Raw genomic sequence first — 12,729 nt, forward strand, 5'->3', positions numbered from 1 at the left:
ATCAGAAGGTACATGGAATACCTAATTGTAGAGGTCCACTGAAGACTTAAAAATTGAACTCCAGGCAGACAGCTAATAGGCCACATAAAATGACAGACCGGGTCCAGCCCATGCTCAATCGCACAGTGCGCAAAGTCTGCAGAGTCAATAGCGCATAGAGAGCACCATGGACGAGCAGCTGCATCCAAGCCAAGTGCAATGCAAAGCGTGGGATGCAGTGGTGTAAAGCACGCCGCCACTGGACTCTAGAGAAGTAGAGACGTGTTCTCTGGAGTGATGAATCACGCTTCTCTGTCTGGCAACCCGATGGACATGTCTGGGTTTGGCGGTTGCCAGGAGAACGGTACTTGCCTGACTGCATTGTGCCAAGTGTAAAGTTTGGTGGAGGGGGGATTATGGTGTGGGGCTGTTTTTCAGGTGTTGGGCTTGGCCCCTTAGCTCCAGTAAAGGGACCTCTTAAGGCATCAGCATACTAAGACATTTTGGACAATTACATGCTCCCAACTTTGTGGGAACAGTTTGGGGATGTCCCCTTCCTGTTCCAACATGACTGCACACCAGTGCACAAAGCAAGGTCCATAAAGACATGGATGAGCGAGTTTGGGGTGGAGGAACTTGACTGGCCTGCACAGAGTCCTAACCTCAACCCGATAGAACCCCTTTGGGATGAATTAGAGCGGAGACTGCGAGCCAGGCCTTCTCGTCCAACATCAGTCAGTACCTGACCTCACAAATGTGCTTCTGGAAGAATGGTCAAGGCAGGCATCACAATACTTTTGGCAATATAGTGTGTGTGTGTGTATATTATATATATATATATATATATATTCGTTTTTGTTGCACATTCTTGTGATTCCTACAAAAGACTTGTGATCTAGACACTGATCCCAGACAGCAAAGTCTGGTTTCTGACCTCGATTGCTCAAGGTCCTATCCCCATTCATTGGACAATGAAGGAGCATCAGCATACTGGCAAAGTTATCACTGTGTTAGACTGACAGCAGTATGTGTTGCAGCAGATCCTGCCTTTTTCACAATAATGGCCTGTACTCTCATAGTGTAAGTCCCACACTATAGTGCGTTTCATAGTGTACGTCCCATAATGTACACTATATTTAAAAAAAAAAAAAACACATGATAATGAATGCAAGCATAACGGCATTAAAATGTTTTTTGTATCTGTTTTGATGGTATCTGATTATCTTACATATATTATGTATTGCACTATATCCTCATGCATAAAATTGCTATTTACTTCTACATAGTTATAAAACTTGTATGGGAGCAAAATATAAATACATCTGCAGTATATTAAAGCCCAGTTGAACTTATCAATTTAAATCAGCTAAATACATTCCAGGTGCATCTAAGCAAAAGGTCTGTTGGTTTTCTTTAGAAAGCAGCCATAGTATAAAAGCCTGACCCCTGCCAGCATACTCTGTATGGAAGCGGTGGCCTCTCTACAGAGGTCACATGCACACCCTGTGAATCATAACTAGAGCTCTCTAATCAGCAGAGGGAATGAGGTTTGCTGATTGGACAGATCTAGCTCTAACTCAACAGAGGGCGTGTTGGACCTCTGCAGAGAGGCCCCTGCGATCACCCAGACAGCAAAGGTCCTTCTCTGCAACATGGTGATGGGTGGGGGGGCAGGGGGGGATGAGCAAGGCCTTTCTACTCAGGCTGTGGCTGAATTTAAAACGTATAACACCTTTTTGTGATGCAACTGGAATGCACTTAGCTGATTTAAACTGAAAGTTCATCTGGGCTTAAATTACATTTATTATTATTGGCATTTAGATAGCGCCAACAATTTTTACGCATCACTTTACATAGTGCACATTCACATCAGTCCCTGTCCTCAATTAGCTTACAATCTAAGGTCCCTATCTCACATACATACATACGAGGGCCAATTTGGAGAGGAGCCAATTAACCTACCAGGATGCCTTTAGAGAGTGGGAGGAAGCCCACGCAAGCACAGGGAGAACATGCAATCTCCTTGCAGATTGAGTCCTGACCAGGATTTGAACTGAAGACCCCCAGTGCTGCATGGCAGAAGTGCTAACAACTACACCACTGTGCCCCCACATCTATGGTATTTTGTCAGAACACTTTTTACCCTTTGCTATTGATTATGTTTGCTCAGAGGGATTCAGTTTGGTTTCACTAGGCACACGTTCCAGGAGTTTTCTTGCTTTGTAGGATTACTAGAGCATTCTAATATAAAATATAGTGAGGTATTCCGAAGATGCATTGTCATGCTTTAGCAATACATGTGAAAAATGTTAAAAAGTCAACGCTATTGATTCTAGTTGAGTTCTGATGGTAGAGAAAGAAAGAGTTAAATAAAACTCGGCGAATCTGTCCATTGACCTTTCAAAAGACTTTAGGTTTGAACACTGGCATGGAAAGGTCAACCTGCCAACCCAAAAGAATAGAGGCTGAAAGTTGACATAACTGCATAGTTTAGGGTTGATCATAGACATCGAGCCTAATATATGCGTCTCGTAGTAATAACTATTAAAAACTAACCTAAGCTTTCCCTGTAAACTTATTTTTATTTCTAAGATTTGTTCAAAAGAGCTTGGAGGTACTGTGCAACCACATCAGCCGATTCCCAAGGGACTACTTTAGCCTTAAAGGACCCTTTCTGCTTTTCTTCCATTTTTCGTATCAACTTGTGCATGGGATAACTCTTTCGAGGGAAAGTGACGTCTGTGGATGTGAATATAACGGATGGGCAGAAATCATTGGCTCCATCTCCGACATACAGCAGGCTTTCAAACTTGACTCCTTCTTGAGCTCTTTCAGCAAGGTACTCAGTCAAGATCTTCCTCTTGCACATGTTTGCTGGACACTGAGGGCAACTATGGGTGTGATATGGTGCTAGAGTCAAGTAGCCATTCTTCTCCAGCGTAGTCGGGTTGCTAATGACCCTCCGGAAGAGTGATTGGTAGCCAAAGCCTTTCAAATTGCTCTCAATTCCAAACACGTTGGCATCTGAAAGTAAGATAATCTCAAATCGATCTTGGTTTCTGATCAGGAATCTAAAGAGGGTGGGCATTCCAGGAGAAAGAGGAATCTTCTCGTACACCGCTTTGAGGTCAGACAACTTCACACCTTTATCTCCAAGATACTTAAACACCCTCTGCATATACTGGTTGTAAAAGCCCTCTTGGAAAGTCTCACGTAGCCAGTCAGGTAGCTCCTCTTCAGGTGCCACCTGAACCACTGAGTCGTCACTGTTCTCATTGACAATGGTCTCGTCAAAGTCGAAAACCAGGAGGTACTTAAGTTTACTTGCCATCTTGATGACCTGTGTATCAAAGAATACAAAATGTCAACATTTGTTGTATTAATAAAAGGCATTTAAGCAGTAGTCTGGAAATGTAGATCTTATTTCTTAGACATTAAAACAGACTATTTAGTTCAGACAAATCATGAATTATTTAAGGCCTGCAACAGTCATAAAAGCCTTCGCTGACAATGTAGTTATAGCATTTGTGTTTCATATTTATATCATAGTAAGTACACCTGTTTGAATGTTAGTGCAGAGGGTTAAACTACAATGTGAGTTAAGGTATCTATGGACATATGAGGGTGGTTGGTAGTACAGAAATGATTCAATTAATGATTTTGCTTGAGGAGAGGAGGTTCCTCAAAAAGCCAACTCTCGGAAATACACAAACTACACCTGCAGTGGAACACCCCTTCTTCCCCAAACTTCAAGGGTTAAATTATTGTTAAGTCTAGGGGTCAAGAAAAAAATCTGTATTATTTACCTTAGCCCTCCCTCTGGTAGGCTCAAGCACTCTACTGTTCTCCCAGACGCTCCGGGCTGTGGATCACCGTCCTTGCGTGAAGATGGTACCCTACATTGTACTTAATGACATCAGCATGCAACCACTGCCGGGAGCAACTTAGAGTCTTCAGTCTGGTAGCACAGATGGAAGGAGCCTGTCGGAGCGAGGAATAAGGTGCGTATTACACCTTATTCTTTAACCTCTAGACCTAATGAGCATTTAACTCTTGCAGTGCAGGGGGGGGCCACAGCAAGGGTATTTTTTTCTGGTGCCTGAGGATGGGCTTTAATATCTAATATTTCAATAGATATTATTTCTATTATGTCAATGAAAAGCCCAGACTACAGATGAGAGATAGAGACAGGTGCTGATGTGTTTCTGAATTTATAAGAGTTCCTCCTACAGATGGCTAAAGAGGGAAACAGAAAATGTTCTGCAGGCATGTATTTACTTCAGCGGCAGGTCCAGATATCATTAGGTATTAGGTATGACTATACCTAATACAAATCCACATTCCAAGAAATAATAAACAGAGCAGATGTTCATATATGTTGTAACTAGGGATGCACCGATACCACTTTTTTAAGACCGAGTACGAGTACCGATACTTTTTATCAAGTACTCGCAGATACCAATTACCGATACTTTTTCTTAAAGGGACAGGTCACATTTTTTCTAAAGCAATACAAACTAATGCTATAAGGTCACTTTCTTAATATTATGATTCATGAGATGACGAGGGAGCATGACGCCGGCTTCCCGGCCAATCAGAATGCCGGGCGCTGCGTCATTACACGGCGCCCGGCTTCCGGATTTGCTAGCTTCCTGACCAATCGGGAAGCCGGGCAGCGCGTCATTGCACGCTACCCGGCTTCCTGATTGGCCGGGAAGTCGGCTCCATGCTCTCTCATCACAAGTGACGAGAGAGCATGGAGCCATTTCCTGGCCAATCAGGAAACCGGGCAGCGTGTAATGATGCGCTGCCCGGCTTCCTGATACAGGAAGTACTCGTGCTAGGTATCGGAGCATTTGGGCGAGTACGAGTACTCACCCAAATACTCGGTATCGGCACCGATACCGATACTAGTATCGGTATCGGTGCATCCCTAATTTTTAGTAATAATGATGGAATAGAGTGAATGATAACAATGGTCCGAAGATAAATGCAGACAGTGAACACTGTAGAGTTCTTTCACATTTGTGGTCAGTAAAGAAATGTCCACTTACATTGATGATCAATGTAAAGCTGACCCTTTTACTTGTCAGTGAAATGTTACCTTACATTGGTGGTCAGTGGAGAATGGCCCTCTTAGACTCGTGATTAGTAGGTGAAGGACCGGCTTACATTGGTGGCCATTGGAAGAGTCTTTAACAGAAGGGCTCCATTATACTGATGGTTATTAGGAAGAATGGTCCTTCCATTGGTGGCTAGTGGGAAAATGTTCCTTGCATTGGTGGCTAGTGGGAAAAATGCTCCTTGCATTGGTGGTCAGTGGGAAGAATGCTTCTTACATTGGTCAGTGGGAAGAATGCTTCTTACATTGGTCAGTGGGAAGAATGCTTCTTACATTGGTGGTCAGTGGGAAGAATGCTTCTTACATTGCTGGTCAGTGGGAAGAATGCTTCTTACATTGGTGGTCAGTGGGATGTCCCCCTTTACAGATAGCTAAAAAGATCATTGGTGTCAGAGGTTACATATCTGAGAGTTAGAAATTGCTCATTGCTCAAGGAACCCCCTAGCAGTTTCTGGAGGAACCCTAGGTTTCCACAGTCCTTGATGAGAAAGGCAGTTGTAGACAATAAAGCGATGGATTGTACCAAATTTCCTTTTAATTTTCCTCTTATTAAGAAGGCTAGTCTACTCAAAAGTAATATTTTAGTTATATGTGATGCTTGGTAGGCCAAGTCAGCCTCTGGCTTCCTATATGTCCTGAATGCTCCACCAGTCTGATCTCCCTGTTATAATTCCTGACCATGTCCATCTAAAAGATATATGTGTTCCCGCCCTCCTTTGCATGTTTCTGAAACTTCTATTACATTCTATATAATATCAAATAAATACAAAATCCAGCAGGAAGAGTGGGTGCTCCTTAAAAGTGTCAAGTGTGCAGATGGGGGAACTGAGCACAGAGATCTCAACAATAGAGTCTCCGAGAGGTATAAGAAATTGTCAGGTGGTTTAACTTTACAGCATCTACCAAAAATAAAAATATCAGTTTTTGATTGACTCTCTTTAATGATGGTCTTTGCCTATAGATCCAATTTAATACCTGGGAGTGTAAATAGGGCTGCTATAGTGTTCTGAACACTGTAGGGGAATGCCATTGCTGGAAAGGAATGCCCAACAGCTCTAGGACTTGTAGGAAGCAGGCGTTGCCTAAGTATTACACAGTCATGGTTATTCCTATGAAGAGATATCATGCAGCAGGAAACAGTAACACAATCAGAGCTCGTAAATCATTCATAACAACAATAATTACAGTTTTAGGCTGGCAGCCTGTATCCAAAGTGTTTATGGCTGCTGGAGAACCTGGCCTTCAAATAGATATCCAAGTCTGAAGATCTATAGTTTCTATGTAGCTGCAATGTTGGCCATACACATGGACATTTTCAAACAATTTCTTTACAGCTTTGAATTTCCAAACATTTGATCTTTTAGATTGTAAGCCCTCATGGGCAAGGCCCTCCTTACCATCCTGTCTTGAATTGTATTGTGATTGTAATGTCTTCCTTATATTGTAAAGCGCTGCACAAACTGTTGGCGCTATATAAATCCTGTATAATAATAATAATAATAATGTAAGCTACCACCAATGGTTTGTATCAACACCATGAAACCAACACAAAAGTTGGTTCATCTTTTTCTGATGGAAAAGCTGTTGTATGGTGGTTGAAATTGCTTGAAAAAAATCCGGATATATTATCTTGAAAAGACCTCTTTATTTCCATCCATTTTCCCAAGGTCTTTTGTGAACATACAGTACCAATTGGCTTCTAATGCTTCTCTGGTTACAAAATGATTTTGGTGTCTAAAGAACCCCTGCGTATCAAATATGCTAAGAACCCCACATCCATTATTATTTATTCTTAGATCATAACTTACCGTCCCCGATAATGAACCACGAGCTGTAGATATAGTAATTATTAGCAAGGGTTTCCTGCAACCTGAATGCTATTTTAAGGGTCCCTCTGTGTTGCAAAGGTGAGGAAAGGTTGGTCTAAAGATTCAAACAAGGCTATAATACTAACACATCTACTGTGACTATTGCCATATCGGCTGTTTTTCTGCACTTTCAGGGTTGATCATTGTTCCTGTTTTGTAGGGAAAGCCCAAGGTTTCGCATTTCAGATACTTCAGGTGTTTCCCAGTGGAAATGTCCCTGAGTTTGAACGCTTAATAATCTGATCAAAGTCACAATAAAATCATCGTGCTTTCAAAAATGAATTCATATTGGTCCTTATGAATGAAATGATGGATTTTACAATAGAGTTTCAATGCAGAGGGCAGTTCCAATGCCAAAGACAGGTATGTAATGTTGCTTCCATCTGTGTTCCTTTATATAATAGCCAAGCTTCTTTGTTTCATCAGCTTGAGATACAATCTAAATGGGGCGATATATGATACATCTACAGTGCTAGGTAACCACTTCCTTGTTTTCGATACCCCGTCCTTTTTTATAACTAGTCAAGGTAGGTACAAGAGATCAACTTGGCATGACATTCATGAGTGGCATCAATAAAAAAAACTAGAATTCCTACCAACCATCACAAGAAAGGCCAACTGACGATGGTGCCTTTGCATCATACCTGGTAGTAGTTAGTCATATTCAGCTAGACCTGCTCTGAAATGTTTAAATCCTAATGAGGGTTAGAAACATACCTAAGTGGGTACTTAAATGCTGGGGTTCTTGATATTCCTTAGACTTTCTATCTCTGGGGGAAGAAAATTCCCCTTGCAGTGGGGCTACCTCTGCACTGCAAGGGTAAACTTGGTAATGTCTAGGGTACCTGTGTTAAAGGTTTCTTATTTACCTGATCCCCCGGTGGTCAGCAATCACCTCATCTTCCCTATGCTCCAGCTTGTGGACTGTCCCTGGTCATTTAGATCTAGGGGACCTGTGTAATGGACTTTTAATTACCTGATCCCCCGGTGGTCAGCAATCACCTCATCTCCCCTACGCTCCAGCTTGTGGACTGTCCCTGGTCATTTAGATCTAGGGGACCTGTGTAATGGACTTTTAATTACCTGATCCCCCGGTGGTCAGCAATCACCTCATCTCCCCTACGCTCCAGCTTGTGGACTGTCCCTGGTCATTTAGCTCTAGGGGACCTGTGTAATGGACTTTTACTTACCTGATCCCTGATCACCCGGTGGTCAGCGATCACTTCATCTCCCCTACGCTCCAGCTTGAGGACTGTCCCTGGTCATTTAGGCCTAGGTGACCTGTGTAATGGACCTTTACTTACCTGATCCCCCGGTGGTCAGCAATCACCTCATCTTCCCTATGCTCCAGGTTGTGGACTGTCCCTGGTCATTTAGGTCTAGGGGACCTGTGTAATCGACCTTTACTTACCTGATCCCTGCTCCCTTGGTGGTCAGCGATCACCTCATCTCCCCTACGCTCCAGCTTGTGGACTGTCCCAAGTCATTTAGGTCTAGGGAACCTGTGTCAAGGACTTTTACTTACCTGATCCCTGCTCCCGCAGGCTCCAAGACCGGCACTCGCAGCTTCTGCAGAAATTGGAGGGCGGCTGACATCCTTACGTACAATGCAGTGCCCATAGCTCTTCAGTATACGTGATGATGTCATCGGGCCTCCGACCGACGGAGCACAGGAGGGCAGAGGCTGCCGGTCTTGGAGTCTGCGGGAGCCGGGATCATGTAAGTAAAAGTCATTTACACAGGTCCCCTAGACCTAAATAAGCAGGGACAGTCCACAAGCATGGAGCGTAGGGGAGATGAGGTGATCGCTGACCACCAAGGGAGCAGGGATCAGCGAAGTAAAAGTCCTTTACACAGGTCCCCTAGACCTAAATGTGCAGTTGTAGTATGAGGCTAGCTCCACTGCAAGGGAAGTTTTTGTTTCCTGGAGATGGGCTTTAAAACTGAGGAACTGGTTGGATAAGTACCAAAATATTTTCAATATTACAAAACAAGCTCCGGAGAACGTGACCAACTACTATTAGGTATACCGCGATCTGGATAAACAGGAACTTTCACAAACTGTTGTTTTATAATATGATTTGTAAGCAGGTTAATCTTACAAAACAAATAAGTGATCCAGTTTAGTAAATATGGTAGGATCACATTATAAAATGACCATCAGGGGAAGGTTGGAGGAGCTGGGAACTCAGAAACAGAGATTCCCCCATTGGAATCCCAGGTTCCCTTCACCTGCTGTCACTGAATTAAAATGTGAACTCTCAGCTTTGAGTGCAAAGAATTGGTTAGTTCAAAAATGAACAGAAAGCAAACAATGAATAGAAATTGCCAATGTTGTTGCATGCTGCCCTGTACAGATATGCAGGCAGCACAGTGGCCTAGTGTTTAGCGGGCCCCCGGTCTGATCCCGGCCAGGTCACTATCTGCAAGGAGTTTGCATGTTCTCCCTGTGCTTGCGCGGGTTTCCTCCGGGTACTCCGGTTTCCTCCCACACTCCAAAGACATGCTGGAAGGTAAATTGGCTCCTCTCTAAAGGTGGTCATACACTCTACAACCATCGCAAGACCTTAGTCTTGCGATGGTTGTACAGGATTAAAAAAAACGTACGATCTGCCTATCTTGGACAGGCAGATCGCACTCTCGATCATCGCAAGCCCACCCCCCTGAGGGGCGGGCTTCCGATGACCGCAATGCTGAACGGGCAGTGTGCGCGTGCGCACACCGGCCCGTTCGGCATTTGTCTTCCGAGCACCGTTCTAACCAGCCGAGAATCGTACGAACATGCTGGTTCAACGGAAGACGTGTGACCGTACAGTAGAAACGGTCGCACGTCTCCGTTCACACTGCTCGATTCTCGTACGATCGCGGGATTTCCCGCGATTCTCGTACGAGAATCGAGCAGTGTATGGGCACCTTAAGTTGGCCCTCTATGTATGCATGTGAGATAGTGACCTTAGATTGTAAGCTCCTTGAGGGTAGGGACTGATGTGAATGTGCACTGTGTAAAGCTGCGTAAATTGCAGGCGCTATATAAATACCTGTATTAAATAAATAAGCCCATATAGTAAACTGAGATCTGGCACCTGGAATTGAAAACTGAGGCCGCGTCCTTCAAAGCCGGCATCTTACAGCTGAGGTCAGCCGCACTGCTATCACTTCACAATTAATGATTAATGTGGAGGGTGCACACTTCTGCCAGCCGGTATCAGGTAGCCAAAAAGAGAAACTCAGGCATGCTGTGTGATGCTGATCTATTGTGTTAAAGTGTACCTGTCACTGGAAATATATGGAGGCCGCCATTGGCGATCTCTTATTGAAAAAGGCTAGTTGTTTGGCACCAATATGTTAGGGTCACTGACCATGGAAGAGAAACAAAATCAGGACTCCTGATCGCCATGATGGTCCCCGGTTTATAACTGAGGAAGTAGTGAAGCCAAAAGAGAACCAGACAACTTGCATTTTCAGAAGGAGAGATTAGCTGTGGCACTCTATGCGTCTCTCTCCTGATCAGTCTACCTCAAAGTGATTATGTGTGTGTGGACAGTTTCTGTTCTGAGTGCATCCCCCTGGGTCTAGTTATCTAATGGCTTGCATCTATAAGGAGCTTCGGCAGTGACATCTCCACACCTGAGCTACTCCAATAAGTAGAGACTAGGAGCACCATATAGTCAAGTATAGTAGACTAATCCTTTAAGCAAAGACCATGGAGCGCCATATAGTCAAATATGGTGGACTTATCCTTTAAGCAGAGACCGTGGAGCACCATATAGGCAGATATTAGTATTATAATATGGTGACTAACTCTTTAAGCAGAGACTATGAGCACCATATAGTCAAATACAGTTCACTAATCACTTAAGCAAAGACCGTGGAGCACCATATAGTCAAATATAGTGGACATATCCTTTAAGCAGAGACCATGGAGCAACATACAGTCAAATATGGCGGATTAATCCAATAAGTAGAGAGTAGGAGCACCATATAGTCAAATATAGTAGACTAATCCTTAAAGCAAAAACCGTGGAGCACCATATAGTCAAATATGGTGGAATAACCCTTTAAGCAGAGACTAGGGGCACCATGGAGTCAAATATAGTACACTAATAGCTTAAGCAAAGACCATGGAGCACAATACAGTCAAATATGGTGGACTTACCCTTTAAGCAAAGAATATGAGCACCAGAGTCAAATATAGTAGACTACACCTTTAAACAAAGACCATGGAGCACCATACAGTCAAATATGGTGGACTTACCCTTTAAGCAAAGAGTACGAGCATCATACAGTCAAATATAGCAGACTAATCCTTTAAGCAAAGACCATGGAGCACCATATAGTCAAATTTGGAAGTCTTATCCTTTAGGCAAAGACCATGGAGCACCATATAGTCAAATATTGTGGACTAACCCTTTAAGAGAAGTCCAAGCAGCACTTTACAACCAACGATGTCATGCTGCCTACACTGCATGTAAGATGCTGCTCTGCAATGATTTGGGTTTTAAAAACCTGGAGAACATTGATATGTGATTAGAAATTCAACATGCATCAAAGAAAGGATTTTCACATGCAAGTCACTGGTGCTTGAAGGACATTCATGTGCCCATCAGTGGTGATGGGGGACACTTCCAGGGACATGATTTGTAGAGGTCAGCTCTAGTGAAAGTCTGTGCACTATTCCATGTACATTGCTGCTGGCAGCCTGCTGTCATTGGGGTCACAGGAATGGCTCCTCCATAGTCCCAATGCCGCAAGCCTAGTCCCAATAACCTTGCCATTCATGCACTTAAAGGGTGACACCTCATGAAGCATCACAATGGAGGCACATGCCTCAGATGACAGCTTTTTGTTCCATACTGGCTCCTCTTCTATTATTATCAAGTATAGAATAATCCATCACTGTACTGGCTGCTGTCACTCCTTCCTTTGCCCTCTAGCAAGTTAACCCCCTAGCTACCCCCAGTGGTTTCTCCCACTGCCTTTGCTACCCGTGAAGGTCAGGACAGACCAAACCCAGATACAGGGGAGATGGGGGGTGGGGTAGTTAGAGTATCTTACGTTGCGTTCTTTACGGCACCCCTCTTCTGTCGGCCGAGCTGATGTTCTGTCGCTGCCCCGTTATATTCTCCGATATTTTATATGTAGAGGAGAGGAGAACCGGCTGCATCGCATCGCGTCACGGCTGCAGCAGCCAATACAGGCTCGGAACGGTGATAACAAGACGCCGCAACGGGGAGGGATGTTAAACAGCCCATGGCAGCTGGCCACGCCCACTTCCATTCACACGCTGCCAGGTGGGCGGGGAGATGAGGCGGCGGGGTGCCGCCCGCCGGTGGTAACCACGCCTGCTTGCTTAAATAACAGGCTTATGGCGTTGACACCTTTAGGTACCGTATATGTAATAGTTGTGCACAGTGCCCCGGGGGTGTATAGAGCCACCTGATCATCAATCTACTGACAATCGAGGAACAAAAAGTTATGTGTTAAATAACATGCAAGGCTATAGCAATTTATTTTCGTTCTGGATGGAGTAGGAAAGGGTTAAAGCCGGCTTCGTTGCCGTGTCCCCTCCGGGAGCTTTCACTGTACTTCTGGTATAGGGGACACAACAGGAACAATCGCAACCATCTAGATTCATGTGCATGAAGTCTAATAAGTGTCCAAAAACTTTTAATAATAGAATCGGTTCACAAACAATACAGAACAGCCATTGCATTTTGGGGGATCAAAGACCCCCCTCTTCTGTAAGACATAAACATACGG

The 12,729-nt window shown here is 44.0% G+C and overlaps 1 protein-coding gene across 1 annotated transcript; it reads right to left on the reverse strand.

The window, feature by feature from the left end:
* Positions 1-2,382: 2,382 nt before the first annotated feature.
* Positions 2,383-12,054, reverse strand: PHOSPHO1 (phosphoethanolamine/phosphocholine phosphatase). Its single transcript, XM_018552738.1, has 2 exons — positions 12,025-12,054; positions 2,383-3,319 (listed from the first exon to the last, which is right to left on the reverse strand). The coding sequence occupies exon 2, from the start codon at positions 3,308-3,310 to the stop codon at positions 2,567-2,569; it is 744 nt and encodes a 247-aa protein (XP_018408240.1). The 5' UTR covers positions 3,311-3,319; positions 12,025-12,054; the 3' UTR covers positions 2,383-2,566.
* Between the last annotated feature and the right edge of the window lie 675 nt (positions 12,055-12,729).

Source organism: Nanorana parkeri, unplaced genomic scaffold (genome assembly GCF_000935625.1).
Source record: "Nanorana parkeri isolate BGI_ZX_2015 unplaced genomic scaffold, ASM93562v1 scaffold96, whole genome shotgun sequence".
NCBI classification, from domain to species: Eukaryota; Metazoa; Chordata; class Amphibia; order Anura; family Dicroglossidae; genus Nanorana; species Nanorana parkeri.

Excerpts from the sequence above, each read along its gene's own strand:
- PHOSPHO1 (XM_018552738.1), bottom strand. The coding sequence starts at position 3,310 with ATGGCAAGTAAACTTAAGTACCTCCTGGTTTTCGACTTTGACGAGACC.